This window comes from Acipenser ruthenus, chromosome 6, assembly GCF_902713425.1.
Source record: "Acipenser ruthenus chromosome 6, fAciRut3.2 maternal haplotype, whole genome shotgun sequence".
In the NCBI taxonomy this organism is placed as follows: Eukaryota; Metazoa; Chordata; class Actinopteri; order Acipenseriformes; family Acipenseridae; genus Acipenser; species Acipenser ruthenus.
The window spans coordinates 58,912,612-58,929,325 of NC_081194.1; the positions used below are offsets into that span (position 1 = coordinate 58,912,612).

The 16,714-nt window shown below is 38.7% G+C and overlaps 1 protein-coding gene across 1 annotated transcript in view; it reads left to right on the top strand.

The window, feature by feature from the left end:
* The window catches only part of LOC117410598 (MAM domain-containing glycosylphosphatidylinositol anchor protein 1-like), a 155,126-nt gene extending 138,804 nt beyond the window's left edge, over positions 1–16,322 (top strand). The window contains exons 17-18 of the mRNA XM_034017265.3: positions 7,062–7,170; positions 12,699–16,322. Of these exons, the coding sequence (XP_033873156.1) occupies positions 7,062–7,170; positions 12,699–12,802 (213 nt within the window). The 3' untranslated portion in view covers positions 12,803–16,322. The remainder of the gene's footprint in view (positions 1–7,061; positions 7,171–12,698) is intronic.
* Positions 16,323–16,714: the final 392 nt, after the last annotated feature.

Below are 16,714 nucleotides of genomic sequence, written 5' to 3' on the forward strand. Positions count from 1 at the left end.
AAAAATGTTTAGCAAATAATACAAGGATAGTACACAGTGCTTTCTTTTATTTTTTTTTGGAGGGGGGGGGGGGGGGGGGGGACACAAATGAGGCAGCCTAAAAACGTCATGGAAACTCGGTTTAAGAAAGCTGTACGATAGCAGTAAGTTGCAGAAGGCCAAATTGGAACTCAAGCACAAACATAGCCTCCGGTATTTTAATAATAATATGTTTATTTGCAATTGGAACAAGAATTCCTCTGTGTGACAGGGTAGCTGATGTGGTGACATCAGGCCAGAATGCAGGAAGAAAACAAAGAAACACTGCAGGTACGGTGCAATGGTGCTTGCACCGTTTTATTTTTAAAGAACAAAAATAAATAAAATAATTGACCAAAAACATCACGCGTCTCTATTTTTTTTTTTTTTTTTTAAACTGCAATAGCAGAGGAAAACACAAAACAGTGAGCGCTGTTAGGTTAGAAAAGCAGACTACAATTGCAAAGCGATGTAGGCTGTTGAAAAGAAAAAGAGTAAACACAGTGCAGTTGTGCAGCGTTTATAGCTGAGTTCACAGAAGGCGGGGTTTCTGATTCCAGGGAAGTGGCAAGCCGGCTTTCAGCAATGAAATTGCAGGGGAACTCCAGAAAACTCAAGAGCTGTTTCACACACAGTCTTGATCACAGCAACTGGACAAGGGTGTCTAGCCTGGACTATGTGCAGTCACACGACCGGGGCAGCACATAGCCTACAGCGGAGTGGAGCACTGTCTACAGGCAGAGGGCATCGAGGCACCTCGTGCAACAAGCACCTGAGGGCGCTATGCGCACCGAGGTACTAGACACCTGCGTACCGAGCATTGTGTGTACCGAGTGCACGAGCACTGTGCGCACCAAGTACCGTGTGCACCGGGTACTGTACGCACTGGGGCGCTATGTGCACCAAGGGCAACAAGCACCGTGTGCAACGAGTGCACTAAGCACCCTGCGTACTGTGTGCACCGAGCACCGCGTGCACCGAGGCACTGAAGTACCACAGGCTGAGTGTGCACCAAGGGGCAGCTGAAGCAGTGGTGCCTACCCTTACCGCGTGTAGTCACACACCTGGTCAGCACGTAGCATGCACCAGGGGGGACGCACAGGCCAAAGCAGTGGCGGGCATGTGTGCATCGAGCACCGTGCGCACCAAGGCACTGAAGTACCAAGGGCTGAGCGTACACAGAGGTACCAAAGCACTGGGGGCAGCTAATGCAGCGGTGCCTGCCCTAACCGCGTGTAGTCAGCCACCTGGTCAGTACATAGCGTATACCAGGGGACACTACGGTGGCCCTGAAGTGCAAAACACAACAACATTAAGGAAAATGCTGCAACATTAAGGAAAATGCAACGACATTAAGGAAAACCCTGCAACATTAAGAAAAACACAACGACATTAAGGAAAATGCTGCAACATTAACTTCAAACCGGAATGGATAGGTACATAGGAAAAGGGGTTCCACATCACTGATAGGAGGAACAACCTGTCAATCACTGTGCCACAGAACTGTATTTCATTTCCCAGCACTTTGTCCTTGCTCTCATGTAGGGTATATATATATAGTTTCTAGTTTAATTCAAGGGTCAAATGTTAAGAATCTTATTAGAGTATTACAGCTACTCCTTCCTCATCTGAGTGTAACAAATTATGTCTAGCTCTTTTTAATGTTCGGTTACTATCTAATAAAGCACTTCTAATCAATGATCTTAACACTCGTTATAAACTTGGATTTTTATTTTTGACTGAGACCTGGCATAGTGTGGATGATAATACTTATTTAATTGAAGCCTCTCCCTCCAGTTAGACCTTCATCCAGGAAGCACGTGCTGGAGGACAGGGAGGTGGACTAGCTAGTATTTTCCTTAATATTTATAATTGTAAACAGAACAGTATTGGGGAATTTTCATCCTTTTAATCTTTATGTTTCATATTTGATAGTCAATTTCCTGTTCTTATGGTAATTATCTATCGCCCAACTAAACTGAGACAATCGTTCTTATCAGAATTTGCAGAATACCTGTCTGTAATCTCCACTAAATATGATAGGATTCTTTTACTTGGTGATTTTAATTTGCATACTGATAATATATCTGATTCAACAGCTATGAACTTTTTAAATCTACTAGATTATTTTGAGTTTACTCAGCATGTAACAGGGCCTACACATAATATTATTATTATTATTATTTATTTCTTAGCAGACACCCTTATCCAGGGCGACTTACAATTGTTACAAGATATCACATTATTTCACATTATACAGATATCACATTATTTTTTACATACAATTACCCATTTATACAGTTGGGTTTTTACTGGAGCAATCTAGGTAAAGTACCTTGCTCAAGGGTACAGCAGCAGTGTCCCCCATCGGGGATTGAACACACAACTCTCCGGTCAAGAGTCCAGAGCCCAAACCACTACTCCACACTGCATAGTTTAGATTGTTAGTCTTCTCTCAAGCACTAGAAATTAGCATGTCCTCTACCACAGACCGTGCAATATCAGATCATTTCTTTATTTCATTTGATGCTATACTGCCTCAATGTAAAAAGACTGTGGTGCGTACTGTTAAAAGGCGTATTATAAATCCTGCAGTTGTTAAAAAGTTTTCTCATATAGTTCATCTATCTCCACCCGCTGCCAACTAAAAACTTAGGACACCTTGGATGAATAAAGTTATATGTCAAATAAAAAGAGATTGTCATAAGGAATTAGATATACTATATACAGCATATATGAACTGTAAATATTGGTCTGCATAGGTAGTTAGTACATGGCTAAAAAAAAAAAAAAGTGAGATGTCAGAATTTGCTGTATTATAGGCGCCCCCTGAGTGGCTCATCCAGCTAAAGCACTGCTGCTGGGAGTGTAGGATGAGTCACACAGCTTGAACAGCGCTGGTTTGCATCCGGGCTGTGCAAAGAGGCCGCACTTAACGAACCCTACTGGCCAGACACAGAGCACATTCAGATTTTCCTTTTTTTTTTTTTTAATTTAGTCGTCGCCAATTTTTTTTACCCCGGTTTTCTCCCCAATTTAGTATGCCTAATTATTATCTGTATCCTCGGCTCACCGCTCGCAACCCCCCCGCCGACTTGGGAAACGGAGGCTGGAACACGCGTCCTCTGAAACGTGCTCCTGCCAAGCCGTCATTTTGTGGAGGACACCACAGATCTGGCGGCTCCACTGCAGAATCACAGGCACCCTATCGGCCACAGGGGTCGCTGATGCACGGTGAGCTGTGGATTCCCCTGCCGACCTAAGCCTTCCCTACCCGGGGAGCGCTCAGCCAATTGTGCGCCACCACCTAAGAACTCCCGGTCACAGTCGGCTGTGACATAGCCTGGATTCAAACCTGCGATCTCCAGGCTATAGGGCACATCCTGCACTCCGCGCGGAGCACCTTTACTGGATGCGCCACTCGGGAGCCCCTAGATTTTATTTATTTATTTACCAGTGCCAGTGTGAAGTGATTCATCAGTAAGCAGTGTTTTTAGAGCAGGTGTTGAAAATTTGTGTCATTTCAGCTGTGCTTAATTTGTCATTCTGTTATTGAGTAATAATGGGAGAGTCCGTCTTGTTGGTTTTTAATAAGGATTATGGATTTTTAGGCAATCGACTTGCAAGGTTCACAACCATTGACTGGCATATTACTTCTGCATCTCCCATATTTAACCACATAAAAAATATAAAAAGAGACAGTAAGAGACTTGTTTTTAAAATATTAAGGACTCATTAATAAAGTAACATTTCCTTTCAGCATTAATATAAAATATTTATACTCTCCAGCAGGGTATGTAAATCCTCGGTGGCAGGGATCTAGTGGCAGTACACGTACCATACATTCCCGTGTTGGTATGACACACCAAAAAAACTTTGTACCACTGTGACAAAACTAGGCATGGGCCTGTGGCAGTGTGCCCCATCCATGTGTGTGATATGTGTTATGTGTTGCGTGTGGTGTGTTAATGTTGGTGCACGGGATATAAATGGGTCTGTGTAACATGATTTAAAATATATAATTGTATTTAGGCACAGGGGTTGCACAATCACTTCACATGCAGATAAAGTATGTAAAAGTATGTGAGTACGGGATTGCACAAATTAGTTCACGTGCCGAGATTCAAGTGAATGATTAATTAGTAATTGAATCTCGGCACAGCTGTATATATAGAGGCACGAAGCAATCACTCAGGGTTGTGTGTTCAGGGAGAAAGAACGGGAGAGAGTGAGGAGAAAATAATAATAATAATAATAATAATAATAATAATAAAAATAATAATAATAATAATAATAATAATAATAATAATAATAATAATAATAATAGCAATTTGTACGTCGTTGTGGAGGACCAGCACGGTACTTGTTTGTTTAGTGTTTGTCCCCTGTTTGTTAGTGTTCAACATTTTATTTTCTGTGTTAATAAAACACTGAGTGCCGCAGCATCTCAGTTTTGCCCGCAGATGCTGTGTGTTTTGGTTTCATTTCCTCGCCTGATGTCACCCCTACAGCCAGCCTGTTCACAGGGCTGTTATCAAAGTTTTCTCAAACCTCAAAGTTACAACCCTCACACCCCACACACTGTAATTGATCTCCTCCTAGCAGTGACGGCTGGTGGCCAAAAAAAATGGCAGAGGGCTAGGGGTCCCCTTAAGCCCCCAGCAGCAGTAGAATATTATTATTGTATTCTGATTGACAGCACTTTTCATATCTGCTTAACGTTTTACCCCAATTCAGGGCTGTTAAAGGCATTTTCTCTACTAGAAAAGAAAAGAAAACAGTAGCCCATCATAATTTATTCGAATAACTATTATTGGATATTACATACAAATGAATACATAAGTAAAGAAGAAAAAAAAGCTTATTTAATTAATTTTTTTTCAGTAGGCAGTGCCTCCTCTGACGAGCCACCACTGCCTCCTAGCGACTGATGAGTTAATAATATTGACATCTGCATAAGACAAGTACTCAGCGTTAAGGTTCAGTCTCCATTTGTGCATTGAGTTTTTCTCACTCTAGATCTCCCCATGACACACTGAGGGTCCATTGGAAGATTTCTCTTTCACAGTGCAAGCGCTGATTTCTCAGCGATAACAGCACATGTGGGGTGCCCTGTTCCTACATCCCAGAGACCGAGACTTGTCTAGCAGGTTCAAGGCGTTGTGAACGTGAACCCTCTGCACTCTTACTGTTTTAACAAAGCACTTCTAATGCTATCAGCAGGAGATAGAGTGGCATAAAACACACATTGCCAGTACTGCACACTGTGTTTAAGTGACCGGTAAATGACTGTGTCCCTCCTGTATCTTAATAAGCAATACAACATGAGTGAAGAAACCAGTCTATTAAAACAAAGAAAAATTAGTCACACATCCTGTTTATTGCCTGGAGCACAATGAATTTCTCAATGGACAGAGACTGAGACATAATTACCACTCACGCAAGTGAATAAAAAGAAGAAATAATCCCTGTTTGACAATTCCGTGAGAAATATAATTATCATTAAACCGCAGTGGTGGACATGCTTATTAATTTACTACAAGCACATCCCCTGTCCCATTCCAGAATCTGTGTCCTAGCAGCGAGCTCTGGGGATGCAAACCAATCTATTATACTTTCTTTCTATTTCATTTGTGTTTTTATCTATTCCCCAAAACAAACCCCAATCCTAAATAGCAGCGGTTTATTCTCAGAACTTGTTTAATTTAGTCGACAGACGTTACCAAGCTTTGAAAATATGGGCCTGGATTTTCCACTTTCCTTTAAGTTGTGTTGAAAATGTTTTAGTAGCAAGTAATATGGAAATAATTGTAATTTAAGAGAAAAAGGACAATATGAAACAGGTGTAATTATAACATGATTTTACACAAGTCATGCCTCATTATTACAGCACAGAGGAAAATGGGGCCCATGGTCTTCATATTATCCATATGACAAATAGCCTGTTTCCCATAAAACTGTACCAATCTGTTTTCATCATGGTCACATTTAAACTCAATGCACAAGGTGTGAGAGTGTGTGAAGATATGACATCACAGTGAGTGCTCACAGGTGCTTAAACCATGTTGCACCATGTTTTTCTTCATGGGTATAATCCTTTAATGTTAATGTGCTAAGGTAATGGTTGCCAATATTGAGTGAGCACATTTCAATAAGCGCTGTAGCAAGATAGCGTCAAGAATGAGACTCAGAGCCGAGAACCTACAGTTTAAGCGCTGTTGCGAATATTTATTACACAAAATACACAAATCAAACAAGGCACGAGGGCCAAAATAACAGGTTAAACAAAACAATTCTACAGTCAGGCTGGGCATCCCCCTTCACTGACCAAGTTCTCCAAAAACACACCTTTTAAACACCTTCACCAAACAAAGGATTTTTTTCTCCTTGCTTTTATACACATGGCCACTCCCCAATTAGTATAAATTACCTAACTGAGGAATAACCACACCTGTGATTGCTGGCAGGGACATATTTAACCCCATCCCTGCCAACCTTACATTCCCACATCCACACTATTTACATTATAGGCTTTCACCCTGCCACAAGTGCACACAGGCTATTTCTGAATATTTAGATTTTTACATTTATTTTACCATTATTTTACCAGAAAGTCACTTGAGACTACAAATCTCTTTTAAAAGTAAGACCTGGCAGAGAAGATAGCAAATAGATATATACATCACACACACACACACACATCCAGTTGAATTAAGACACCGTCAAAATCACTATCTGCAAGTTTACAAAAAAAAAAAAAAAAACATTAAAACATTATGTAAAACAAACAGATTTCAGTCACATAATTATCAATTATGTGCTTGAAATCATGCAGAGATACCAGGGTACTATGTTTAGCTTTTTCTGAAAATGGTTCCAGGTCCCGGGAGCAATGTAACTAAAAGCTTGAATATGGGTGTAGGAATTATTCCTTTGTTTATAAGGGAGTGCCGTATTGATGACAGACACACACACACACATGCTGATTTAGACTGCCTACAGTAATCATATACCTTTCCCTCCCTCTCTCTATAACTCTGCAGGTTGTATTTGAGGGTGTTCGGGGCAGTAGCTATGAAGGGGACATTGCAATCGATGACATCTATGTGGTGAGAGGCAAATGCCCAATATACAGAGAAACAACGTCTGAAGGTAAGACCTTGTGTGGAAAGTGCTGTTTCTTATTTTCAATGGAGCTGTTGTATTTTTTATATGGTGCTGGTTACAAACACACAAATCACCCACACAACAGCTTGATCTGCAAAGAATGACATCAGTGCTGAGAATGATTGGAGTCCTGGGTAGGATCTGAGCATTTGAATTGGTTGAGATTGACTTATAGAGTCAGTACCATAATGAAACGTGTTCAGTGTACTCTTGTGTTCCCATTTGGGAGCCTGCAGGGATACCTGGGCAACCATTTCATAGATTTTCAGAATAAAAAACAGAAGTAAAATACTAAGAGAATTACATCTGAAAAGTATGCTTGTTTTGTGAAAAAATTGGTGGAGTTTATTGTTATTTTACCTTTCCAGTGATTCCTTGCATAATATGCCAGTAAAGAGAAGCAAAAATAAATTAATTTAAAAAAGCCATGTCTGAAGATGGTTTTACTCAACTTTAGTCCTGTGACTCATTTGCAGATTGAAATTAGTTTTGTTCTCTTCCTGAGGATCTGATTTACATGGAACAGAAATATCACTCTGCTTCAGTAAGACTAATATGTAACACATTAATGAATGAGGTTAATGAATATTTCAGTGCGATTAAGGAAAGCTATCCATATTCTTAAGAATCACAATTAGACACAAAATAGCATACAATTATTCAGAACTCTCATTAAGGAATGTTTACTGGCTAAAATGTCCTTCAGCTAGTAAAGTTAGGTACCATGGTAACAATTTTTCATTGCAAACCAGAATATATATATAAAAAATAAATAGAAAAAAACCTTTAAAACACCTCATCTGAAGTGTTAAATAAAAAGGGATGTATGATAATTATTTTAAATGCATTACTACATTGGTATACACTAAATTATTTATGCATTCATTATAATATATAAACAGAGAAGCAGAAACCACATTGATGGCATCTGACAGAACTGGGACAGAGGGATGAGATAATTAAACAATAGAAACAAGTGAAATTAATTCAAAAAATGTCGCTGAGTTGTTTTTTTCAGATTACAGCTGTACTGAATTGGGGTTACTATTAATTGAACAGGAGAGCATTACAGCAGAATCTACCACTGAAGAAATATTAACAGTTGCATACTGTACACAAGCACATGGCCCTTTCTTCACTGTTCAAACTCAGAGTATGGAATAGGGGTTTGCCGATACTCTTATTTTCCGAGTAATTACCTTTAAGAAATGTGAAGTTGCTCTGTATTAATTAAAGTGAATAAAATGTGTTAATGACTGAACACAAAACAACGCAGTCCCTTTTTTTTTACTTGTTTACACAATAATTGAGTATCAATCAATAACAATCTGCAGTGCTATTTAATATAGAACCTGTCGTGGTCAAATAACTAAAACTCATTTATATTTTATAAGTGATTATCTGTCTTGTCTTATGTCTTCTCTGAAGTGAATTGTGGGATTGTTGTCCCACCCCTAGTATTCAATAAAGGGTAAAATATTAACACACAGTAGCAAGGATATAGTTGGGGGGGGGGGGGGGGGGGGGGGTGTAATTTTAGATTTAATTGAGATTATTCTCAGAATGTTTATTATTCACCAAAAATAATTGTCACCGTTATCCTTTAAGGGTCTTATGAAGGGCCTCTACTGCTGCAGTTTTTCCAGTATTGGAAATATAGGTAGCCATGTTATGGAGCAGACATGCTGGTTTTGAAGGCACTAGCTGAAATGTTTGTCTACTTCACTCAGTTCCAAGTTTTTAGTTTTGTATTTACATAGTCTGGGTCATCACAATGAGCAACAGGCAGATCATAGGATTTATGTTACAATAATGTGATATCTTGAACAATTGTAAGGGTGTCTGCTAAGAAATAATAATAATAATAATAATAATAATAATAATAATAATAATGTGAGAATAATTCACAAATGTTCCCCAAGACTTTCAAAGTGAAAACTCACTTTGAAAGCATCAGATAAAAATAGTACTGAAGTTAATATTAGGGCACTGCCTTCTAAAAGTGTCCACTGTAAATATGCACAGTAATTTAGCAGTTTGCCCATGCTTTTCCCAAGGTTATACTATGCATAAGCCGTAATTAACCATATATTGCCATTATATGCTTTACCATACTTTTCTGGGCCTTACAATGCTTATCCTAATTTACCATGGTTTCACTATGCTTTATTATGCTTTGCTGTGCTTTTACTGTAGTAAATCTTTAAAAGGGCTGGTAACAGGGCAAAGGCTGGGCATGAACGGATGAGACTGCACAATGCAAGCGAACGTCTAAAACATGATTCAAATGAACAGGTGAAATCTGATTCCTCAATTAACTTTCTTCTTTTGTGTTGGGAACTTTTATACCCTTGGAAGCACCTTGAAAGGGATACAGTAGATAGAACACCATTGATTTAACTTTTTTTGTATTGCTTTATTATGAATAAATTGATTTCCTGCCAAGAGGAAGAAACCTTTGATAAAAAATTCATATTAATCTTTTTAATACATTGTCTTTTTATTTATTAAATCCATTTGCAGGATGCTTGCATGGCTAATGTGGGGTCTGAGCTTCTATTTGTTAGCCTCCGTCTAACACACAGATTTTTAAATTAATTAGGACTGGGGCATCAACAAAGGATTCTGGGGTTCTGATTTTTTTTTTATAAACCACAGAAAGTTCTGGTGCATGTTTAGAAGTGTCGGGTGGCTAAATCTAATCATGTTGACAGTGTACTGGTTGGGTCTGTAATACAAAGAGGAATGCTGTCAGTATTATTAGAGAAAGCCACCAAATGCTCATAAACAAATTATGAGTCATTAAAGCTAAATAATAATAACAAAACAGAAAAGCTGATGCTGAGGTGTTTAATCTGCTTCTATAGAATGTGTTGTGGTTTAACTGTTTGGGATCTACACTCTGCAAAGTTATATGTGTATTGCAACTAAGCAATCTAATGGAGACATGACTTATAATAGTTATCAGAACTTGATTAGAACCTGTAGTGCCTTTTCTTTATGCTCTGCCCTTTCCCATTGGCTCACAGAGCTGCATTGCCCTCAGCAACTGACAATGGTTAGTTCAGGGGTGAAATTCTCAACAAAAAAAATCAGCTTGGGTGGAGCAGACCTGTAGTTCAGCTTTTTTGTTCCTACACGTAAACATTAAAATAATGAAGTCAATTTGAATTACAATGGATAAATACTTCTAAAATGCATAGATATCGGTACATGATACATTTTTAATACAAAATAAGCCTTAAAAACTGATAAAATATAACAAATTCACCATAAACAAGGAAGCTGAAAATACTGAAAACTTTGTACCCTCTACATGTATCACTCAGATATGTACTGTAATATAACATTTAAGATAAACCTTAAATGATACGTATTAAGAAATATTACACTATGCAATAACTGCTGTAGAAAGGTAGCTTTGTTTCAAGATATCCCAAAAAAGGGGTGATGTTATATAAAAACAGTATAATAAAAAAACAACTGTGCTAGACTTTTATTGTACTATACCTGGCATGATTACAATCAACATCTGAATCATTAACCAGCTGAATTTATGAAGAGTTTTATTTAACATGACAAAACTTTACATAGCTAGCATGGACACAAGCATGATTATCATCACTGGAGTAACATTCAAAAACTCAGTAACTTAGTTTTTAAATTCATTGTGTACATTAATAAAATATTAATATATTATTTTTCTCTGTAGAGCTGTTCCCAGAATGCATTGATGCCAGACTTGTAGGACTCGAGTCCAGGACTCAGAATTGAGTCGGACTCGAGTCACGTTTTTTGTGACTCAGACTCAAGTCACGGCCACAAAAGCCTTGGACTCGACCGCGTGTGACTTGGACTCTGACTCGAACATTTGGGCTCCGTGACTCTGAGATATTAATGATGAGTTTTTTTTTATTTTCTATTGCACAAGTAATATTACAGTTACTAGGAAACTGTGCACAATAAAAACCCACCCAACAAAACATTAACCAATCACTGGTTAGCCCTGTTGTCTTTGCAGCCAATCATAGTAAGAGTAAGAGGATGCTGGAAAAAACACATTAATAATACGCTGATCAGCGTCAACCTAGAAATCTGTCTGTGTGAACTTCATGTTTTTATGCCATTATGAGCCTACACAAAGGGGAAATACATAAATATAATATGTTTGTGAAAAGAGAAAAGATAAAAAAAATACATTATCTGAAATCAAATGAACTGAAGCACAATCTCGTAAATGCATCATTGTATTACAGACTTAACAAAAGTGCAAATGCAATGAAAGTGAAACACAACGTTCCTGTTTTGCAAAACAAATAATACCACATTTAATATTTAAGAACACAGCTCCGGCAATGTCTGAATCAGATTTGCAGATTTTACCTGAATAGAAGTCAAAGTATATGCTACAGTCAGATGATAAAGTAACATTAATTTCTTACTATGAAAGCAGGGAAGCGCCGAAATATGTATGTTATGCAGTTTTCAGTCTTTTACATCTTTTTTTAATTGAATTTATTCTATTTTCCTTTTATGTCATTTTTAATTTAATCCACAAACTTGAACTTAAAGCTTATCTGTAAACTTCAGGTACATTCAAACAGTATTCTAATTCCAGTTACAAAAGAAAAGAAGATAGTGACAGACAAGTTGAAAAAGGCATGCAAATAGAATAATCTAGCTAGAACAAGTAAATCGAAAATCATTTTTTTTGTATTTTTATTTTTTATTATTTGTGCATTTTTCTTGAGGGATATCAGACAATGTCCGTTTGGTAAACTGTTCCCCCACTACTACCACAAATTGACTGAAAATTGATTTGAGTTTGTTTCAAGGACTCGTGACTCGGACTTGGACTTGGACTCGGGACTTGGACACAGACTCGGACTCAGAAAACGGCTATATTTGACAAATTATGGCATATTCATTATTTTTAAGGTTTAAAAGAAAAAAATGTAATCAGGAGACTAAATAAAAAATGTCATAATAGTTATCACATTTATCACTAATTTTATGAACAACTGCTTTCCATTCCTTCAGAGAATTAGTAGTCGATATCAGAGGAGGGTACCAATCACAGCACCTCAAACACCGGTAAATGCGTGATTCTGATAAATTTATTGACCAATCATATAAATCCATAGGCGGACGAGACTGACCGATTGATTTAATAATGATTGGCACCAAAGCTGCAAAATAAATTCTCATGATCTTGCTGCCAAGAACAAAGGAAAATAGGTCATCCATTGGTTCATTTTGAGAATATTGTAATGATTGTTTAGTTTCTGTGATTAAACTGCTTTCTAACGGAACGCTAGTGTACTGTGTTAAAGTAGATGGAATACATGCATGTTGGGTGAAAAGCAGATCAAATAATTCCCAAAACCCAGTACCGGCATAATTTCACCCCTGGGTTAGTTCCACCTTCCATGGCCTCTCATTGGCTCACAGTTGAAAAACCGACAGTCAGAAGCAGTGGGAGCGCAGTCTCACTGTCCTCTCTTTCTTTCTAGCGGTGTCCGTGAAGGGATCCTCAGCAGCTCTCTCCTTGACAACCTACACTGTGCTGCTCGCGCTGCTCATGCTACTCATCTCAACAGCCCTGTTCCATAGATGATGACGACTAAAGATGACTACCTACCTACTTGCCTGCCAGTGGACTACTACTGCTCCTGCTCTCTCTCGCTCGCTCTCTCTCTCTCTCTCTCTCTTTCTCTCTCTCACTCTCTCTCTCTCTCATCTCTCCCACTTTCTTTTACCCTTTTTTAACTATCAACTCAAAATAATTAAATACCGAACCCATCCTGTCCTTCATTCTGCATCTTTTTCTCATCCCCACTATATCATACCCAGTCTCACTCTTTCAGCATTTTCTCCCTCCACTTTCAGTATTTTATCCCTCTTTTGTCCATCCTTCCTTTCTTCCTCATCCCATTACACCACTTTGTATTCATCTCCCTTGTTGTACCTTTGCTCCCCCATTTGAATGTTTTCATCCTCTCCCTCTCTGTTCTTCTCTCCCTCCCTCCATCCCAAGGACACCAAAGTGTCGAAAAATCTACCAAAGACTTTAAGCAGCGTGAACCTGTAAAGGGAGCTGCACCAGGCGGTGGACTAGGACTGGGAAATGATTTAAAAAACAAACTAAGTAAGGGACCCCCTTTGTGTTGCTAAAGTAAGATCTTTCCAGGATTTGCACTTCTGTTCGAGGTGACGGATAAATCAATGGATTTTTTTTCTATCTTTATAAAAGAATGCAAAACAAAAGAAGCACAAGTTTGTACAGATTTTTTCCTTTTTTTCTTTTTTTCTTGATGAACTACTTATGTTTCTTCTTCTTCGTTACAGCAAAAGAACTCTCTTTCTGTATCTTATTTTATTAACTGGACGAGAAGATAGCGAGAACTGTTTGCTTGATTCCGCTACTGCTCAAGTACCGTGCTGCACTGTCTTGAGGCTGTAGGCTGCACCAGTGCTGTGACTCTCCCTGTGTACGGAGACTACGCATTGCTTACATCCATGTATCCCATGTACTATGTTATGGCTCTGCATGTGCTCCATTGTACTCATATATTGTATCCCAGCGCATAAAACTGAGTGTCCGTCAGGGGCAGTGACTGCTTTGCTCTACAACGCGACTCTCCTCTCTATAGCTGAAGCTGTGTCTGCACCAGTGCCCAAAGAAACACACTCGATGAGCGCTGTGCCCCCACAGGGTCACCAGTCAATCCTGATCATTTTTCAGTATGTTATGTATTTTTGATGTGAATCAGATCTCGCTATCTGATTCATATTGCTGTGAATTAGTGAAGTACCCTTGTACAGGAATATATATATGATTTCTAGATACAATACAATACCACACAACAGTGATTTATAAAGCGCCTTCTGTAAAACACGTAAAAGTGCCGAACATATAATAAATAAACTTAAATGCCTTGTCAAACAAATAGGTTTTTAATCTAGATTTAAAAATTGTCAATGATGTTAAGTCCCTGATATGTTTCAGCAGAGAATTCCATAAATGGGGAGCATGGTACCTGAATGCCCTACCTACCACAGTTTTGAGCTAAACCATCGGGATGGTCAATAACTCTGCAGTAAAAGAGTGTAGCGAATGGGCTGGGATGTATTCAGAGATGTCTGAAAAGTAGCTAATATTACTGTCAACATGGCCTAATAATGAATTAACCAAATGCATGAAGAATCGAGGGAGCGCTGTGCTATAGTTTACATTTCTGCTAATTTGGTACCCAGGTGCTTGAATATGGTTGCAGTTCTAAAAAAAATGAAAAAAAATGGACTGCCCTCTATTCTCAACAGGACTCCTACATCTCTTAGGAATGCTGATCTTCAGGGCAGCCCAAATCAAGGCAACCTAAGTCCAGCAGTCTCATTCTCTACAGGGCATTGCATAAGTATTCACCCCCCTTGGACTTTTCCACATTTTGTAGTGTTACAACCTGGAATTAAAATAGCTTTAATTAGGATTTTTTGTCACTGATCTACATAAAATAGTCCATAATGTCGAAGTGGGGAAAAAAATCTACATATTTTTCAAAATTATTTACAAATAAAAAACTGAAAAGTCTTGATTGCATAAGTATTCACCCCTTTGCTGTGACACCCCTAAATAAGCTCTGGTGCAACCAATTGCCTTCAGAAGTCACATAATTAGTTGAATGGAGTCCACCTGTGTGCAATTAAAGTGTCACATGATCTGAGATTAAATACACCTGTTTCTGGAAGGCCCCAGAGTTTGTTAGAGAGCATATCTAAACAAACAGCATCATGAAGACCAAACAAGTATCAAAACAAGTCCGGGATATAGTTCTGGAGAACCACCAATCAGGGTTGGGTTATAAAAAATATCCCTAACTTTGAACATCCCCGGGAGCACCGTTAAATCCATTATTAAAAAATTGAAAGAATATGGCACAACCGCGGCTGTGCCTAGAGAAGGCCGTCCACCAAAACTCAGTGACCAGGTAAGGAGGGCATTAGTCAGAGAAGCAACCAAGAGGCCAATGGTAACTCTGAAGGAGCTGGAGAGATCCACAGCTGAGATGGGAGAAACCGTCCATGGGATAACTATAACCCGGACGCTCCACAAAGCTGGGCTTTATGGAAGAGTGGCGAGAAGAAAGCCATTGATGAAAAAAGCCCATATCAAATCCCGTTTGGATTTTGCCAAAAAGCATATGGGAGACACAGCAAACATGTGAAAAAAGGTTCTCTGGTCTGATGAGACCAAAATTGAACTTTTTGGCCTTAGCGCAAAACACTATGTGTGGCGCAAAGCCAACACTGCTCATCACCCTGAGAACACCATCCCCACGATGAAGCATGGTGGTGGCAGCAATATGTTATGGGAATGCTTTTCATCGACAGGGACTGGGAAACTGGTCAGGATTGAGGGCAAGATGGATGGAGCCAAATACAGGGAAATTCTAGAGGAAAACCTGTTTCAGTCTGCAAGAGACCTGGGACTGGGGCGGAGGTTCACCTTCCAGCAGGACAATGACCCTAAACACACAGCCAAAGCTATACTGGAGTGGTTTAAAAACAAGAACCTGAATGTCTTAGAATTGCCCAGTCAAAGCCCGGACCTCAATCCGATTGAGAATCTGTGGCAAAACTTGAAAATTGTTTTTCACCGACGGTCCCCATCCAACTTGACAGAGCTTGAGCAATTTTGCCAAGAAGAATGGGCAGAAATTGCAGGATCCAGATGTGCAAAGCTGGTAGAAACTTACCCAAAAGACTCACAGCTGTAATTGCTGCCAAAGGTGCTTCTACCAAGTATTGACTCAGGGAGGTGAATACTTATGCAACCAACAAATGTCCTTTTTTTTTGTTTAATTAACTTTTGTGTCACAATAAAAAATATTTTGCACCTTCAAAGTGTTAAGTATGTTGTGTAAATCAAATGGTAAAAATTCCATACTTATGCAAGGCACTGTATTTAAACAGCATAGTACCTTCATTCCTAGCTAAATGCTCTCACAAAGGAACCATGCCCACCCCAGCCCATGTTAACACTGCACACAGAGCACAGTAACCCTGGGCAGTGGAAACACTAGGGCAGAGCAGTCACTCCTGAGGTGTGCCAGATGTGATATAGAATATAGTGGACTGTGGACCATATATATATATATATATATATATATATATATATATATATATATATATATATATATATATATATATATATATATATATATATCACATGTGTATGGAGACCAGTATAACTCAGTTTCTTAGAGGTTCTACCTTAATATTCATATTCACTCAGCAACCGTTAGATCACGGGAATGATGGATAATAATATAAAAAATGTATTTCAAAGAACAGGTTGATTCTGATTCTGATTCTGATCTATATGCATATAAACTATCACCATTTATCCAGGTTAAGGACCAGTGTGATTGTATTAAATGCCATGTGTTCAGAGATTTGTGTATAGACTATAGGGCCTGACTCAAATGGATGCACCCTGTACTTTGACAGATAGACTGGTGAAAATATA